At 36.2% G+C, this 18,629-nt stretch overlaps 1 protein-coding gene across 8 annotated transcripts in view; it reads right to left on the minus strand.

The window, feature by feature from the left end:
* Positions 1 to 18,629, minus strand: part of FAM135A (family with sequence similarity 135 member A) — a 91,024-nt gene that overhangs the window by 19,562 nt on the left and 52,833 nt on the right. For 7 of the 8 annotated variants that reach the window (XR_008465292.1, XM_054194382.1, XM_054194385.1 and 4 more), the window contains 8 exons: positions 18,268 to 18,345; positions 15,988 to 16,037; positions 14,085 to 14,240; positions 8,338 to 8,411; positions 7,873 to 8,027; positions 5,291 to 7,607; positions 3,117 to 3,277; positions 1,316 to 1,407 (listed from right to left, as the gene is read on the minus strand). Coding sequence is in view for 7 of the 8 variants with exons in the window: in XM_054194382.1 (XP_054050357.1) it covers positions 1,316 to 1,407; positions 3,117 to 3,277; positions 5,291 to 7,607; positions 7,873 to 8,027; positions 8,338 to 8,411; positions 14,085 to 14,240; positions 15,988 to 16,037; positions 18,268 to 18,345 (3,083 nt within the window). In the remaining variant the exon portion in view is untranslated. The remainder of the gene's footprint in view (positions 1 to 1,315; positions 1,408 to 3,116; positions 3,278 to 5,290; positions 7,608 to 7,872; positions 8,028 to 8,337; positions 8,412 to 14,084; positions 14,241 to 15,987; positions 16,038 to 18,267; positions 18,346 to 18,629) is intronic. The other variant, XM_054194383.1, reaches the window with a different exon arrangement.

An 18,629-nucleotide genomic window follows, 5' to 3' on the forward strand; every position in this document is an offset into this window, starting at 1 on the left:
AAAGTTATGTAGGGAAAACCAGCCCTAAACGTATATGCAAACAATAATCTACACATTTGTGTTCTACGTAATCAGATATGTTAGAAAAGCAAGGAAAGAACAGAAAATATCAACATAGCACTTTGTAAGTCCATAGTGCACAGGCATCTTAAATTCCCAGTCTAGTTCTGATCATCCTTTTTTAAATGACAAGAAGTTTGAAAGTGTCAGGGGAAGATATCGTGGATGACCAGAAACTGCTTCACAAGTGATCCTGAGAAATACTGAATGGACTAAGTCTCTTCAGTTGTCTCCTGAGGGAGAAATTATACTTGTTTATAAAATACTTAATTGACTGAAGAGGAAAATGAGGAACAACTATTGACTTTTTTTTTTTCCCCAAAATAAGCTGTAGGCAAATTTGTTTATATTTCCTTGTTTGCAACTGCATTAGTAATGTATACAAACCATAGAATTAATCTCAACTGTATGCTGTGGAAACTGGCAGTAAAAATATTCAAAAAGTATCAGCCAACATGAAGGAGAAAAGTCCGTCAGCAGTTGGTAGGCTCAGTGGTCTCAATGGAATTCCCAAATCAGAAAGTTTCAGAACTGCTGACTGCCAAAGACTATAGGGCTAGAGAAGAGAAAGCAGGGCTTGATGCCTGTCCAGCCTGTTTCGCAAAGCATTGCAGCAGCTATCGCCAGAAAAACGCTATTGCACTAAATGGACCTTTTGTTTGACCCATTGAAGAGACTCTTTGTTCTAATTCATCCCTGAAGTATGTCCAATACAATATGTAAGACACACAAAAAAGTAAAAATTGGTCTTCTGTGCTTTGTCAAGTTTACTTCATCTGAAAAACGTACAATTCGCAAAAGTTTAACACAAGAGGTAATTTGATATTGGTTCAGTGTCATGATGTGGATCTTACAGTACACTGACAATGGAACAAGAGACGGGTATTTTGTATTTCTCAGATCCCGTGAAATAACACGTCTCCTTTCTTGCCACACCATTTTTTACTATCACCATTTTCACCATTAATGTCGAGGGTATTTTATCTACAACCTTAACTGATTATGGTGAGAACTTAGGAGGTATCAGTACACAGAACAAAATGGCAGCAACAAACGTTACTCCTTATATATTTACCTTCAATATGATACTGCGTTTCGTAATTACTTTAACACAAGCCATAGATCAAAACATGGAATACAATAAAAATATACAGAAAGTGGTAAACTGCAACACGATAGTGCCATTAAATAAACATATCTAAAGATGCAAACTGTTTATTGCTTTACAAAAAATTCTTTTTTTGTTGGCAAATACCTGATTCCTTTCGGACATAAGAAAATCTATTCTCCCTCCGGGCAGCCCTAGCTCAATGTATGTCTTCACTAATCTTAGATCTGCGCTGTTACCTTAAAAGGAAAAACAATCAAGAGTTAGATACTGCAAAGTTAATTTGCAATAAAAGCGCTTAGAATACCGAAATGAACTTATGGCACAACTTTATATTTAAACACAGCTAATGATATTCTCAGCCCTAATTAAAATTCAGTAAGACTCGGGAAGATAAACTGTAATGCCAAATGCAGTGACAAAACCGTCTATAAACATGACATTCAACGCAGACACTGTTTTAAAAAAGCAAGGATTTAGGAAGTCATGTTTGATTTTGTCTTAGCATCCAACAGATACACAGCACTGTGAACATTACATTCTTGAAAACCTAATTAACTTCAATAAAAGTCAATTAAAGAACTCAGAGCTAGCTTAAAGAACTCAGTGAAGGAGCAAGGAATAAGGGTAAGTCATAAACATTTTCATGGAATAAAAAGGCAGAGTGGACTGTCAGATGATAAAGATACAATTAAACCGGTACCCAAGACTACAAATGCTAGTTTAACTGGCAGCTGAAGATTTCTCTACATCAATGACCACTTCTGCTTTTGGAGAAAGTGTACCCTTTCTGCCTTAATTAAAAACCAAGATTTTTATTTACATCTGTTATTAACAGGAAAGAACTTGTATGAAGTCACCATTTCATAAGAAAATTCTAACTATATGGATTTTTCTAATGCTCCAAAGACATGGGTTTTTAACAACAGGTTTTTTGGCCACGTTAACTTTTGTGTCAATTTTAGGCATCCGTAGCACTTGAGTCCTGTTTTAAAAGTGCTTAACAAAGGATGCTTTCTGCCAAGAGGAAGTAAAAAGCTATTCTGTTGTTTTATTTTTTTTTTTTTAACTTGGGAATTTGGAAAATGAACAAGACGGCTGTGCAATGTTGGTCCAGTCCAATATTCTATCTGTTGCCCTCTTGTATTTCCTTACATTGTTAATTTAAGAAGCTTCTCAAAAAAAAGACAAAAGCACTGATGGTAGAAAGCTATGAATATCTTAACTAGAAGGGATATTATTTCTTAACATGCACATATGCTTTGAACTAAAAGCAGCGGAATATATTCAAACTATTTCAACTTTCCAATCCTTCTTTCCATTAGCAAGAGATTCGCTCATGTCTATTAGAGTTGAGTCTCTGTCCTTGGAAATACTCAAAAACCCAACTGGGTTGGGTCCTGGGCAATCTGCTGTAGGTGACACTGCTTTGAGCAGGGAGTCGGACTAGACAACCTCCAGAAATCCCTTCCAACCGCAACCATTCTGTGATTCAGTAATCTAATCTTTTAAAATATAAACACTTATAAACCCTTGACTGCATTTTTCATATACTATTTTTTTCCTATCAAGATACATGTATTTTATTTTCCTTGACAATGTAACATTACAAATTATAAACAAAACAGTTTTGTTAGTAACTCCATTCTATTACCACCATACGGACAAATACCTGTCTGACATAAAAAACTGGAAGATGTATCTAATGTGAACTGTGGCATAAAATGGGTTTATGTGCATGAAAGTTTTACTAAAGACAATATTACATGAAGTTCTTAACTTAAGCAATTCTGTGGAATACACTGTCAAGTGTAGCAGTATGTCAGATTCCTATTTCCTCCAGTGAACCAATTTCAGAAGCATTCAGTTCAGAGTTCAAATGACAAAAGCTAATCCTGACCGGTCATGTGAACTGCTCTCTCACTCAGTATCCCATTTCCCAGCATACCATCTAGGCCGTGGACACAGACTATAAGATGTATTCCTTCTTCTGAACAATCATCCTCTTCCATACTGAAATAAGGTATCGAAGAAGCCAGTTTGAAAACATCACTGTACATAAATCCAGGAAGTTTAAGTTGCTTCAATTCTTCTTTAGCCTGCAGGAAACTGAAATGAAAACATATTTATGATAAAACATTTACTATTGCCAGACAAACGTAGGGTCTCCTAGCATACAGTTTTCTACTGTATTTACTTTGTCTTCTATGTAATCGATAAAAAGGAAAATATATTTATCAAATCACTATCTTCACAAAACAAGCCAGTTTATTACAGATTCCTACAACCCCTTTTCTTCTGTAGTAAAATCCATACCCCAAGCTCTGCTCTCTTCTCTCCTTTGAGCATCTCTGCAAACTCTGAAGTATTTATGAAACCACTGAAGATTCTGGGTTAGTTCTGGTCTTGATCAAGCAACAGCTTTGTTTAAATGCAGTAACAAAATTACAGGAATTACAACCAATCAGAAATCAAGGTAAAGATTTCCACTGACTTTTGATAATTACTGCCAAACTTAAAACCTGTTTCCTAGGTCAGCACAGAGCTGGAGCCAGTGCTGTAATTGTTCACCAGCAAGTCTTCAGAAGCCACCAGATCCAGACCTCTGATCTTTTACATATTATTACGAAGGCATACACTATACGGTTTCTAGTAGCTGAGCTCCCCACATGCTAAGAGTTCCTTGTGTTCCTCCTTTTCTTCCCCTTCCCTTAGTTTTTCTGCATATGACCTTCCTACCTAATTAATTGCATATCAGTTTCCCTGCAGCACTTTGATTTTATGCTTCCTTATGCTTCTTTCCCTCCTTAATCTGTCTGTTCTGTGTGATCCCTCACAGTGTCATGCTGTGCCCCATCCTCTTCTGCCTGCTCACTGTTTTCCTCCCATTCTACTTTTGTTCTCTGTTTTCCCAGCTTTATCTTTAGCTCATTTCTCACTCACTGGCAAGAGCAAGCCTCAATGAAGTCAGCCTAAACAGAAACCACTGCAGGCAGTTGGTCTTATCACTCTGCCGCAGAAGTTACTTAGTTTGTACTCAAGGCATGTTTTCTGAACTGAATGTACCAAGGTTGGTTCTCTATGGAGGAGATTGTGCCCTCTCATGCTCCAGGAGACTCTGCTTTCCCCAAGGCCAAGGCCTTGATTTTACTCTGAGCTCCCTCTTTCTTTTAATGTTACAGAACACCCTAAATAGTCTCTGCTTTTCATCCCTCCCCTTCCGCGCCAGTGCCCACTCTCCAGTATTTCATAAGCTACTTTTCTGTCCACTTCTAACCTGTTTTCCTCCACCACTGCTCAATCCTTCCTCGTGTTCTCAGCTGCTTACCACAAACTATCTGGTCTTTCATCTCTTCTGCATACTTAGCATTCTCCTTGTTTCTACCTCTCTTCTAAGCTGCTTCTTTCTGACAGCAACGTTTTACTTCCAATACAACACACTGAGCTGCTGCTTCCCATGCTCAGGTAGCAGCAGGGGGTTATCAGGGAAACTCCTATGTTTATAGCAAGAGGAGGAGCAATCTGTGATCCCTGATGTTCCCCTGAATTTGGCTTTCTAGTATCCAAATTGCAGTGTAATTTAGAGCATTGTCGTCTCCGAGGTGTTACGTTTTGGATATTTGAAGTTAAGACTGAAAAATAAAGCCATCACCTTGGCTAGCATTGCACATTTGCTTCACTTAACTAATTAGATGGGCAACCAGTTACAGAATGTTTTTGGGTTTATGTTTTTAAATTCAAAGCATATTTTCCTATGCTTGCTATTTTAATAGCTTCCATTTCATAAACCACCGTTTTTATGCTCAGTAGGCATTATGACATCACTTTTCAGCCAAATGATTATTTTTAAAAAAAAGAACATAGTAGAGACACAAGAAAGAAAAAGTGTTTTGCTTGAATTTTGTCAAACCACATGAAACTACAAGATAACTGATAGAAGGAACCCAGTGCTAACACACTTTCTGTCTGAACATCTAAAACATGATGTTACTTGAGCATGCAGAATCCACAAGCCACAGTCCTGGGGGCACTCTAGAACCTAGCCATGCTTCTTCTCCCCTTTTATACTATATTAATATAATTTCTAAAAGTAAAGAACTTTGTTTTAAAACAGTCACTTACGCTAACATTTGAGGTTTTGGGGAGCTTTCATACCAGGAAACAGATGAAGCTGTGCTGTAGGATGTGCTGCCTGGCTGTTGTGTAATTGCATCAGATTTAGTCCTTGAAGAACAGATAACATTGCAAGGAGAGTCTCTCAGGGAAGAAGGAAAAGACAGACAACCAGGAGTACAGACAGGAGGCACAGACATTCTGTCTCGCAGATGCCCGCTGTCAATCCTTTCAGATCTCAGGGCTCTCTCTTCTGCTGAGCCATGATCCTGGTCAGCACTGGAAGCCCCATCTAATATACTATAGTCTGTTTCTTCATAATACCCATTTTCAATCATTTCCTGATCCTCCTCCTCTTCCTCATCTTGCTGGGAAGAGCAAATAATTTGTTTTTCATATGTTTCCTTTTGAGGGCTAACAGGATTGCTGTTGTCCACAGGCCAAATATCTGAAATATCTGTGCTGCTTCGAGAGCCAAAATAGTTTTCGACAAGCCCTTGCTTTACCATGTCAGTACTACTGGTTGGAGAAGGATTATCTGTACCAGTTTCACATTTAGCTGCTGACAGTTCTTCAGTTGTCTCCTTTAGTTCTAAAGGCTCGTTATGTTTTCCTTCATTTGTTTTTTCAACCTCATACACTGCATTTGCAGATGAAGAACCTGAAACCACAGATGGCTCGCCCATGCAAGTAATTGCCAAACGCAATTTAACTGTTTCTTCTGTAGTGTTAAGATGCCTTTCATGGTCCTGAGATTCCTTGCAGGTTGTGCCAATGTCCGCCTGTTGGCTGTAACTTTTCACATCAGTAGACGTATCCTCATCTGAAACAACTAAGTGTAAAAGATCTTTTGTTCCTGAGAGCGAGGAATGTATAGACAGAGTTTTGTTATCCGAGTGCCCTGAAAATACAACACACTGTTGCTGCAAATCAGTGTTTGATTTTTTACTGTCATCACATTTTGGCAAGTCAATTGCTCCAAGATCCAATACCGTTTTACTGTCACTTAGCTGGCATTCAGGTACAATAGATATCTTTGAATTCTCATCAGGTGACAGTTCATCATCATCTGAAGGCAGAGAATTTATGGATGTCAGGGATGACTGTATTTCACTTACAGCGCTGGTACTCTCAGTGCAATGGCTTTCTATTGCATTTTTTATAGCACAGTCCGGTTTTAGTAAAAGCTGAGGAAGTACTCTCTCACCATTGTATGCACTTTGCCCTTGTGCATTTTCAAAAACCTGATCAGGGTTGGGGTGAGTTGCAAAAGAACTTGGTTCGCTTTCTACACCTGAATCTGAAAACCTAGAGGAGGCGTATGTCACGCTAACATCTGGTAATTTAGTCATGTCTCCGCTTGCAGAAAGTTGACTTTCTTTTGCAGAAAAAGTAGGCTGATTACTTTTCATTTTTGTCAAGATGTCACTGGTATGTCGGAAGATTCGTTCCTGGGCATCTTCCTTTTCAAGCACTGGTTCCTGTTCTCCTGAATTCAATTTATTTCCAGATTCCGAAGACTGAATATTGGGTGTCTGCAAATTCTCTCCTTGCGCTCCATCTTGTGGAAACTCGGCCCATGATCCAATATGAACAGTTACTTTCTCCCCTTCATAGGGATTCTTATTACTTGGTTTGACCTCAATTGTCCTGACTCCTGAGGAAGCTGGCTGACCTCCGGGACAACCTTCAAGTGTACCTCTGGGTTGTAGAGAACTATCTGCTTGTATAGTTCCAGAATCTGTCTGGGAGATAGTGAGTCTACTAAAAATAGCCATATTTTCACAGTGCACAGGACTACCCGGGCCTGGTTGGACACCTTCAATCTTGGCAGTCTTTTCCTCAGTTCCAGATGGCAAAAACTGAAGTTCTCTTTGACTTATTTGCCTGGTACAGGATTTTGTATCACAAGGAAATCCACCTAATGCAGGGTCCAGCCCTTCGTTAGCATTGCATGAAGACCTGCCTTCTGAGCTTCTAGAAGCATCTTCCAGTGCTGCACCTTTCAAACATTTGTAGCCTACTAAGACCACAGAGTCCTTAGAGTTTTGTTTTACGACTTTTTTTGTATTTTCAGGTTTCATTGTTTTCATGAGCTTAGTAACCTTAACTTTGGATTTATTTGCATCTTCATTTTTCCCTTTCAAAGTTTTTGTTAGCATCTTTTCACTTTCTGAATGCCAAAGGTTGGAGGCAGCTGCAGGTCTTATTTTCAGTTCTGGACTAGTAAAACCAGCTACAAAACCTTCTTCAGCTTCAAATTTATCCAGTTTATTGGAGTCTGACCTTGGAAGACTCTGAACTACCAACCAGGGTACATCCAGATCTTTCACCAAAAAAAGAAGGGGAAAAAAAAACAGTAAGAAAAAGGATTGTTTACAACAAGATTATGCAGGTAACTGAAGCTATACAACTACTAAAAAAGTAATTACAGAACTTTACACATCCTAAAAACTCAAACTAAAAAACATTTCTTAGCAAATAAGTGTACTTTTTTAAAGCCAGGAAGAAACGTAAAGAAAAATACTCAGGTTTTACATAATTTTTGCTCTTTTCTTTAAAAAGAAAACTGCACTGTGAGGTGTGTTTACCTTCAGTAATTGAATCTAAATACCGATCTTCAAAGATTATAGGCAAGGAGTTCATATCTCCATCTAGTTCGCTGCATTCAATGGGGAGGGGTGGAAGAGAACTGCAGAAGGAAGTGTTTTTGATAGCTGCACACATCTGTAGATGACTTTGAGCACTGGAAAAAAAAGGAAGTAGTTCTACATGAAAAAAATAGAACTATTTATTTTTACATTAACAGAAATTAGCAGTAGTTTAATTCACTTAAGTAGAAGCTTTTCTACTAATTAGTTATTTAACAGCTTTAACAGTTATTTAATAACTTCTTATATAACTTTCATTAAAAAACTTAAGGTCTATATTTAGAAGGTAAGTTTCTCTTGAACTAGTTATGTAAGTATTTTTGCAAGACAGTACTTCTACACAACACAAGCTACAGAATAGTAGTACTGCATGCTACATACTGTGCGCTTCAAAAGGCTACTCACTGTAGTTCTTGATAGGCAAGGGCAGCTTGCCTAGGATGTTCAAGACAAAAGAATGCTTCTGCGAATCTGCGCACCTGCAAGATCCAAATAAAGTTAGAGCTTATTTTACATCACATACAATTTCTGAAAACCCAGCAGTATTCCTACACAGCAATGTTACTAACTTGTACGTATTATATACAGTTACTGAGGGGAATTATATTAGATTCAACTGCCTGCTGAAAACTTGATTACCAAGAAATCAGTAATCCAAATCAGGCTCACCTGAAACAACAACACAAAAATATTAAGAGAAATGTCAATTAGAAGAAAGGAAATGACTGTCTGATGGGCACTTCTGAATGTGCTGGAGGATTAGCTTCAGAAGTAGAAACGTGTTAGATATTCTGCAATCTGAAAATACAGAGAAGTATGCATTTCAAACTTTCCATGAATACCCTCTGGCCCACAATAAACTATTGTGCAAAAAAAGCCTTTTGTTTGTAAAGATTTCAGCTGCAAATGACGAAGACAATAACAAAATGTATGCTAATTACAAGCACTGTATTCAAGACTTAATTGTATGCCTGAAGTCAATAAACCATACAATACCAAAACAGTATTTTATAACAAAGGGGAGCATATTATTTTATCATCAGATACATAGTGCGCAAATAGAAAGTGTGAATAATACAGTAATTTACTACAAATAAGAACAATCACTGTATAGAAAATGCAGTATCTAGAAACCCCAAAGCTAAGGTTTTGCAAAATGAGAATTCTGACATTTCCGACATCACACAAAAATATTAATTCAATCTAGATGCATTTTTAAAACTTTTATTTTTGCTACTGCCCAATTACAGGCCTCAAAAAAAAGCAATTCAATGCAGTATGACAGCATCTTGTTTGTTGTAACGACATACGAAAAAGAGAATGTGCTGTACAGTGGCTGTTGGCAACTGCTTGTGCATTAACTTGGGTATAAACATCAATTTGTTTATATCAATTAAAACAAAATTTCTGTCTCACTTAGAGAACACATATGTAGCTAGTCTACTCGATCATTTATTCACCAACCACTTCCTGGCCCCTTACTCCTTTATTTCCTCAATACACTCTAGGTCTTCCTCTTAAGTTATCTACTTTCCCAAACAGACCGTGAGAGTTTGCAGTGGATCTGGTGGAGGTGGTGTAAGAACGAGTTCAGTTCCCTCAGGTCCTTCACTTCACTCAGAGCTGCAGGCAGCACCTACATCTGCCTTCAGCACAGACCTGGCACTAGGAAAATCCTGTGCGATAACTAGCAAAGATCAGACTTTCAGGACCATGTTAGCGTTTGTTCAGAGATCCACACTTGGTGGGGAGTTAGTTTTCCCTCCTGATACACTGCCCAGTATACTTTTGAAGAGTATCGTTCGGATGAAGTTTTACATTCTGTAGCTTCTACTTTTTCCTCTTTTCCTTTTAATAAAAGAAAAACTGGGAAAAAATTGCTCCGAGGTACTCAAGAAAGAAAAAAAAAAAACAAACTCCAAACCACAAACATTAAACCCCCAAGCTCTAACCAGCACTAGAAGCTGAAGGTCCTGTCCCATACTGCGTTATATGAAATTAATCTCAGTGATAACATCATCTGTGAATAGTCATGGAAAATGTTTTGGAATGAAAAAAACCCAAACACTAAATTTGATACTTTCTTGTAAATGCAACTTCTACTCACAGCAGTGACCATACACACACACACGCACATAAAATGTATCTGCTTTCCTTCTGAAATTATGTCAGGAGTTTATGCATACACGTGGGATCAGAATCGGTGTTCCTAAGTATTCCACTGCATCTCCCCAGCTGGTTTTTCTAAACAGACATCTACCTTCCTAACAGATGGTTTTGTCAGAGCTAATCCCCAAGCTTTCACCCAGAAAGAGAGAAGATAGCTATACAATAGACTTAAAAACAATTTTACCTGTTTAAAACATAGATTTTAGAGCAACTGACACAAAGACTGGACTGGTCATCATTCCAAGCCAAGCAATTTAAAAATTAAATAAAGATTTAGTCATGTAATAGGAAAAAAAATAATAACAGAAATATTGCCCAATTTGTAGATGTCTGTGGTTCAAGCCAGGAAAAGAGCATAAAGCTGTTTCCCAGGAGGCAGGTAAGATGGATTTGACTTTAGATGCGAGCAATCACTTTACCACGTAAAGTAACTGGAGTTATATGGAAACCAGATCTTTAGAATTCTGGTATTGTCTCCAACAGAAAAGAAAGGATGTTTTTTGCTTGCAATAAATCCCATTTGTAATTGTGTAAGTAATTCCAGCTTTTGAAGAAAATTCGATTACCAGCTCCAGACAGCTCTTATGAGACAGCGAGTACGATAGCAATGGTATAAAACTAGTTGAAGTCAAGCTCAGAAAACCAACATAATTCAATATTAAAGAGAGAAAAAAAACCAAACCAACGCTAGTTTATTATGCTTAATCAGTGCTTAACTTATGGAAGGACTGAGGCATTTGCTAGGATGCTGTTAACCAGGCTCTGCAGAACCAGAACGACTACCAGCTGGTGTGAGTGACTCAGGCACTACCAACTTGGGCTGACTCCACAATGACTTTGCAGGAGGAAATTGTATCAGCTACTGCCAGTCCCTATAGACTTCCCAAAACTATGGTTTTTGCGGTCCTCCCAATGTAAACAGAAGAGGAGGAAAAATCAGATAGAAGAACTGCTGTGGAATATATACCGAGTCCCCGCGAATTTATGAGCAGCACACTGAGATTCTTAGTTTTCAGTTCTCATTATTTTAGGACTAACAAAACTGAAAGAAATAACTTTGGAAGAGCGTGTTCAGACCTACCAGAAGATGTCACTATGGAACAAACAGGTGAACTAATTTAGTGTGCAATTTTTTTGTAATATAAAATAACATACTCTGAGCAGTTTTTTCAATAAAATGCAGTGTAAATCTTATCAGTGTGTGATAATGGAGTTGATGGATGTACTAGTATACCTAAACTGTTCCTGATTTTTTTAATGTAGTGCTTAATACTCAAAGTATTTGAAAATAGTATATGCAAGTAAAATAAGTAAAAATAAGTAAAATGATTAAAATAATAATTTTAAGTACTTAAAATATATTTTATTATAACCTTGTTTTCTAACAACACTTCATCAGAAATACCTGTTTTACAAGCATCTGTGCAAAGCGGGTGAATGACATTTGACCAAATACAGATGACAGGCATTTCTAGGGTGTATTTTAAAACAAATATTTAAACCAATCAGATGAATGATTCCCTTAAAGGGTTCATTCATTTTAGATTAATACTAAACTTTCCCAGGGAGAAATTTCCTGTGGAGGGTAGAGTCTGTAAATACTGCAAGATGAAAAGGTAAAATTAAAAGAGATTTAGCATCCAGCAGAAAACACAGCAGAGTATCAATTTCCAAAATAACAGGGATTATTTAGGAGGACAGAATTTTGTATAGTACAAAAAACTTATTCCAGAACAGAGATACTCTCTTAAGAGGAGAATTAGTCAAATCTCAACTAAATTCACTAACCAGAAAGCATTAGACATGTGCATATAATGCCTCTAGTGAAACACGATCATTGCACATTTCCCAAAAGTTTATACAAACCCTCAGAATATAAATTCTCAGCAGATTATTAATACAAATTACAAATTATTATACTAAGCACTGCAAAACAGGATCAAAAAAATCAACAGTCAAACACGTTCTTAAAAATGTTAAGACTCAAATTTACCGCCTCTTCTAAATTTAAAGGTTTATTGACTTTATGGATTGCTGTCTCCTGCTCTACTGACACGTGGGAAGCTATGTCTTTTTACGTATATTTTAATTACATATATTTGCAAAGTATTCACAGAAGCTCTTCACATAACAAGTGTCACATTTGCAAATTAGTCACATTTGCAAATTAGTCCTTGTAAAATTAAGTAACAACACATTGCTGGTTTTCTGTAAGTTGGCTCAGGTAGAATTTCCTATTTGAATTTTAGAGTCAGGCTGCTTGCTCTATGCTACCAGGCTCTAAATAAAAAGGTAAGTTTAAGATTACCCATGTCCTGCATCTCTTTTTCAGTCTGATGTTTGGGTAGATAATGTAGTATCCAGTAACTTGAGAACTCAGTAAGAAATAGCAATTATCCACTTCTTTAAAAAATAAAATAAGCTCAACTTCTTCAGTTATAACAAGGACCACTTCTAAGCTCAACTTAGAAAGCTTGTAAGTTTTATAGACTCAGTGTCCCTCACTGGCAAGCTACACCTAAGAGCCTTCATCTCCACATCACTATGCTGTAAGTGTGGATTCATACCTCCAGAAAAGCATATTTCTACAGCTTTTATTAAAGAATAATTTGGTTTTTTCTTATTAAAATAGCAAAAATTAAATACGATGTGGTGCTCAGATAGCCAGTAAAATGCTCACACTTTCTTATGGCTAGCATGTCTAACAAATAAGCCTGGTGCTCTTTCTGAAAGATTCCATTTGTTCTCCAGCATAGCCCATTTCCACAACCATGATTCCCTCATTAAACAATGTCCTTTATCAAGTCTGTATGTAAGACCACAGTCCAAGTATCCTTCATAATCAGTTTCCCCTCCAGAACCAAAACAGAGAGGGTTTTGATATAAGTGACGGAAATGCTGGGGAGACAAATCAAATCTCTGAGAAATAAAGCCTTAAAATAGACTTTATTTTGGATTGTGACAATCACAGAGCATTGATAATGTGTATTCTCATTAACCAGACCTTCTAACAAGCCCTCTGCAAATGGTTGTACAAGAAGCGCCTCCAGACAATCTCTTAAAATGACCTATTTATAATGTGTGTTAGTCAAATGCACAGATTGTGATGTTAGACAGTAAAGATGCCAGGTCAGCTGAAGATCAAGCTGTGTGTTTGACAAGTAGGGGTGGTGGCTGTCATTGTTTATTTGGTTTTGTTTTAATGAATCTTACTCTCTGAAAACTTTTTAAATGCCACATTTCTTCAAGTGCATGGACATAAAAGACTGGAGGGAAAAATATATGTATTAGAAAGTGAGGCTAATGCTTTACTTCATATTTGAAAACATTTCACTGTGGGAACCAGCATTGCTGTGGTTTTGCATGTATAAGGCCCACAGCAACCATATATACACATATACAGATCAACCATGTGTGCAGCTACTCATGATATGTATTTTTATATCTATATCCACATACTCACGTGCCAGATCATTTCCAATACATGTCTTCCTTTTTAAAATCCCATTTAAGAGACTTTTCAAAGCTTATGAATGTTATAAATTCTTAATTCAGAAGGAAAGTACACTTTGCTTTATGATGTAAGCAGGCAGCCTAAATGCAGTAGGGAAGTAAAATGCAGGGTGGGCACTAGGCATGGCTCCTGCAGAAAAATACATCATTCTGCGCAAATACATCTTATTCCAGACTGCAATTTGCCTTCTGAACTGCATTTCTTATTCAAAAGATCAATGGATTAGTTGGTTCATAAACATAAATAACCTAGTTCGTGTATTATATTCCAAGAATAAGCTCTAACAACATGATTCACAAGCTAACAAATACAATACAACAGCTCATCTTTTATGATTCCAACTAACCTTCCCATATAAAACTAAAAAAATTAGAACGCAGAGTCTCATTTTGATACACATTTCCATAACAACGTGTCCCAGTAAGAGTATGAACACACCAGAGTTTCTAAAGCCGGAGTCAATACTTACTCTTAATGTGTGATGCTCTTGGGCTAGCAATGCTGTGACCTCCTCTTGTAAGGTAATGACCTCCAGAAATTGCCCCCAGAGAGCCATTAGAAGTGAGCAAAGCTGAGCAAGATTCATATTTATAAGTTCTGCCAGTTCATCAGGATTTTCCATTTTCTGAAGTTAGGAAAATATATTTACATGATTAACAGATGAGACCATAACACAGGGACAAGAATAATAGGAAAAAAAAAAAAAAGTACTTTATCTTAGTAAGAATTTTAATTTAAAAAGTAACTTCCAAATACGAACTCTTTTGTCTAAGTATCAGAATTGAATTAATCTATGTTTCAACACTAAAAGATTGGTTTATGTTTTTTTAATTATCATCCATTTGTCTTTCAGAATTAGGATTCCTGACCTTAAATTAAAGCAGCAATTCCATTTCTGGCAACCATAACTAAGTTGCAACTGTTACATTTTTTAACATGCAAAAACATAGTATGTTTGAAAGGAACAGGAATCAGCCATCAGAAAACAGGAAATGGATGCTTGCTATGTTAGCCCAAATTCGATAAAATTGTAAAAATTTAATAAAGATATCTCCATTTCAGAACAGTCACAACTTACAATAACATTTATATGGTGCTATATATCTTCATACACTTTAAACATGCTCAGGAACCTCTGTTACAGTATAGGATTCCTAGAACCACATCACACTGAGAAAAAATTCGGTGCAAAACAAGCTTTTCTTTCTTAACAGTGTACTGTAATCCTGTGATCTAGTTTCATGCCAGTAACTGCAGACTACTAGGCTTATGCTCCCTGCCCTTTTAGAAAAAAAATGCAGTTTTTCAGAAACTCACTGTGGGCACATAAGGCACTGAGGCAAAGGGTTTAAAACAAAGATAGTAAAGAATGAACTTCTGCAGTATTAAAGAGCAAGGAGAAAAAAGGATTGCAAATACTGAAACACCAGCTTAATATGCAAGAGTGGAAATAAGAGGAAGAACTTTTGATGAGAACTGCACAAAAGAACAGAAAGGAGAAAAAGGAAAAAATATAAACACTTTAGCAAGCTAAGGGAGAAACTAATGAAACAGAATATCATAGGTACTGAAAGAATTTACAGAAGATATGTAAATGTAAAAAAAAATTTTAACGTATAAAGTAAGATCATCAGTTGCCCACAGAAAACTAACTGTGCTGCCTTTGTCTCCCGTTAAACAAATGATATCCTTTTAAAGCCAGTATTACATTTCCTTGTAGTTATACTACTAATACAGCACTGAAAGGTTCTTCAAAAGCTGGGCAGGTGGCCCACTCAGCAGCAAAGCATGGAAAATCTTTCAAAAAAGTTTTAAAACCTGTACTTTAAACTTCACTGTGACAAGGAAATCAGTTCTGACTAAGAACACACTTGGGGAGACAAATCTAAATAATCTGAAGTAGACAGTGTTTCCTTGAGAATGTAGGGAAAACAGGAGAAGGAGACAGCATTAGGACAAATCCTTCCAGATGAGGGGATCACTTGGAGAACTGGCTTTTGTACAACTTACTCCTACTGCTTGATCTTCTATCATTGCTATTTGATACCATCAAAACCAAAGAATTCAATTTATAAATGCAGAAAATTCCAAATTTGATTTTAATACAAGTAGTCCACCTTTCAACCATCTTCAGTTTCATAGTATACAAAAGTTACCATGGCTACTACTGACAGGCCGAGCCACCAGATCAATAGTTAAGGTGTGGAGTCAGTTGAGCAACTTCTCTTTGAATGAGGAGCAGTTAAAATAAGCGTTGGTAAAACGCATACGGGAAGTTATCACTGAAACAAACAGTTTATTCCCACGTAGCACGTGAAATCACCATACTTCACAGTTATTTCACTTATTTACTAGATGAAAAAAAACTGTACCTTTACTTCTTCACACAATTCTGTAAGACGAACTTCTACATCTATGTTTTCTGGAAAGATCAGAGGACATATACATGAAAAACGTGCTTTCCAAATTGCAGAGAAAAACTAATTACCTCACACAACAATTTTAAAACATAAGAAAGAATCCATCAAGTAAAACTTGAAGCCATATTAAGTGCCACAGTCAACTTAAAATCAAGTAAATTATAAACTCACATTAAAATAATGTCTTAGTAATTTCTGAGACTGAGGACAGAACACGATTAATAAAAAAAGGTTTGCAATTGAGTATCATAATCATTTATCGTGATACCTTGTCACGGATACCAATTTTCCACTCAAAATTATACTTGAAAATACTGTAATTTAGATTATACAATTTGCAGATTATCCATTGAGAGCTGCTCAGCTATTCAGCAGCAATGTCATCATTAACAATCAAGGTAATACAATTCCTCTTCTGCCTCAGATCTTCCAGAGATACCTTATTCCAATACAATTTTTCTACAGGTATATTATTTACTTGATTTGCAAGCTACATGAATATAACTACAATTCTTTAATTGTCTGAGGAATTATATTTTAGTCAAGTGAAATTATTCTTTAATTGATTTTTCTCTCAATAGCTCAATGTTAAGAACAAATCAATCTTCCATGGTGTGGCAGCATAAACTGAATCTGAACCTTGAATGACTTATTTATAAAGAAAACAGATTTATTCCTTCATGTAAGATGTTTTTCCTTGTTAATCATTCCTAGTCTACTTAAGGGAATCTGATCAATTAAATAACAATTTAGTACTATGTTTTGATTTCCTTCTACATATGAAGTACCAGTAACAATGGAACAATTTATAAACCCTAAAATTGTCTGTAACAAGGATTTATACTTAAATTCATTTTTGAAACATAGTATTACAGAAAAAGCCTACAATGTTTCTTGGAAACATACACCAACAAAACTTGCCTTGAAACACACAATAATAAAGTTAGGATACGGATAATGAACACAGGTTTACAGAACGGCAACAGTGTGTTTACTCAACTTGTCTTTGAATGATACCACGTAGATTTGATAAGTATATATTGATTTTCAAGTAACTGCATCCATTATACTTAGGTTTAAACTTAATGCCAAATAAACTGACTCACCCAACTCAAAGTTCTGAGAAAATATGCAAATTGCACGAATACATGAAGTTCTCAGAAACAAGTTTAGAATGTTTTTGAAAGAAACTACACACACCCGTCTTAGCTAAACAGTGCTTGATGATAATTATTCTGAAAATATATGAAAACAGTTTAAGGTATGATACTACTTTTAGCGCGTTTGTGGTGACACAAATGTTGTCATTAGTGAAAATTAAATGATTTATTTATGAGACACAATACTGATTATTTATCTTGTTTGTCACACTGCAATTGAGAATAAGCTTTGAACAACATTTAAAACCCTGAAGTCTAAAATCATTATGGAAAATCCCAAACTACAATGTTACATTAAAAAAAAGTCAGAATAGCAAAAATACAAGACAAAAGGAAATCAAATAGTAACATTCCACAGCAGTAATGTTCACCCAGCAAACATCTGATGCAATTTTTCTGGCTCTGCTAAAAAATAGTCTTGTTTTCTTTTTAAAACAAAACCAAAACACAGTTCTAGATGATTAAGCTGGTGACCTACTATGAGACTGAACTGCCATTATATTCTTTTCCCATCACAACCTTCCTTGTGCTTACACAGCACTGTCGTCTTTTGTTCAGCATCAGGCCAACACTGACACTCTCCAAAGGGAGAGCTGGCCATTTAGATACCGACAAATGCAGCTTAAGCTTTGAGAACATTTTGTGTAGTGTTTGGAAGAATCAAGCCCTGAGATACCAGAAACAACATGAAAGATTTCTCATGAAGAAAAAGTGTTGGTCTTTAATTATCTAAAAAATTGAGTCTGTGATGAATTAAATGAAACTATATTTTTTAGCTGTTTTATTTAAATGGTGACAACTGACTGAACTCTTCAATCATTTTTGTTTAGTAAAGTAGAAAAACACTAAACCAAAACCCAGTAATAATTCCTTATTTTATTATCTATATTGAGCCTAGAAATAAGTAGCTCAATTCTGTGGACTTCATCAGAGTTCAACGTATGTTCACTATGGCTGAACAGTAAAATAGTGTTCCTGTTTAAAAAAGAATATAATATTTTATATTATTAATAATATATTTTATTTATTAATAAAAATCTGAGGGGTTATATCACCTGCTTTGAAAACATACCTAGGTAGGCGTCTCTCTGGGTTCGTGGATATTTTCTTCTGAGAAGGCGTTCATAAAGGACCTGCATGCTGGCCTTGGCTAGTTATAGGGATTGCACACACATGACTAGTTACTACACTCCTTTTTTCATCTGTGATTTATTATTTGCCTTAAAGTTAGTAAAAAAGCTTACTGCTAGCCTAGCAATTAGTGCAGTTAGATCAGTACATGAAAGCATATAATTTTAGTGTAGTTTCTAGATTAGATATCACTTGTGATATACATTAAGCTAGCACTTTTTATTTCCTGAAACCAACAATACTTAAATGCTCAATTACAGTTATCAAGACCAACAGTTGTCTGCACATGCTTCTGCAAAATCA

Source organism: Rissa tridactyla, chromosome 3 (genome assembly GCF_028500815.1).
Source record: "Rissa tridactyla isolate bRisTri1 chromosome 3, bRisTri1.patW.cur.20221130, whole genome shotgun sequence".
Lineage (NCBI taxonomy): Eukaryota > Metazoa > Chordata > Aves > Charadriiformes > Laridae > Rissa > Rissa tridactyla.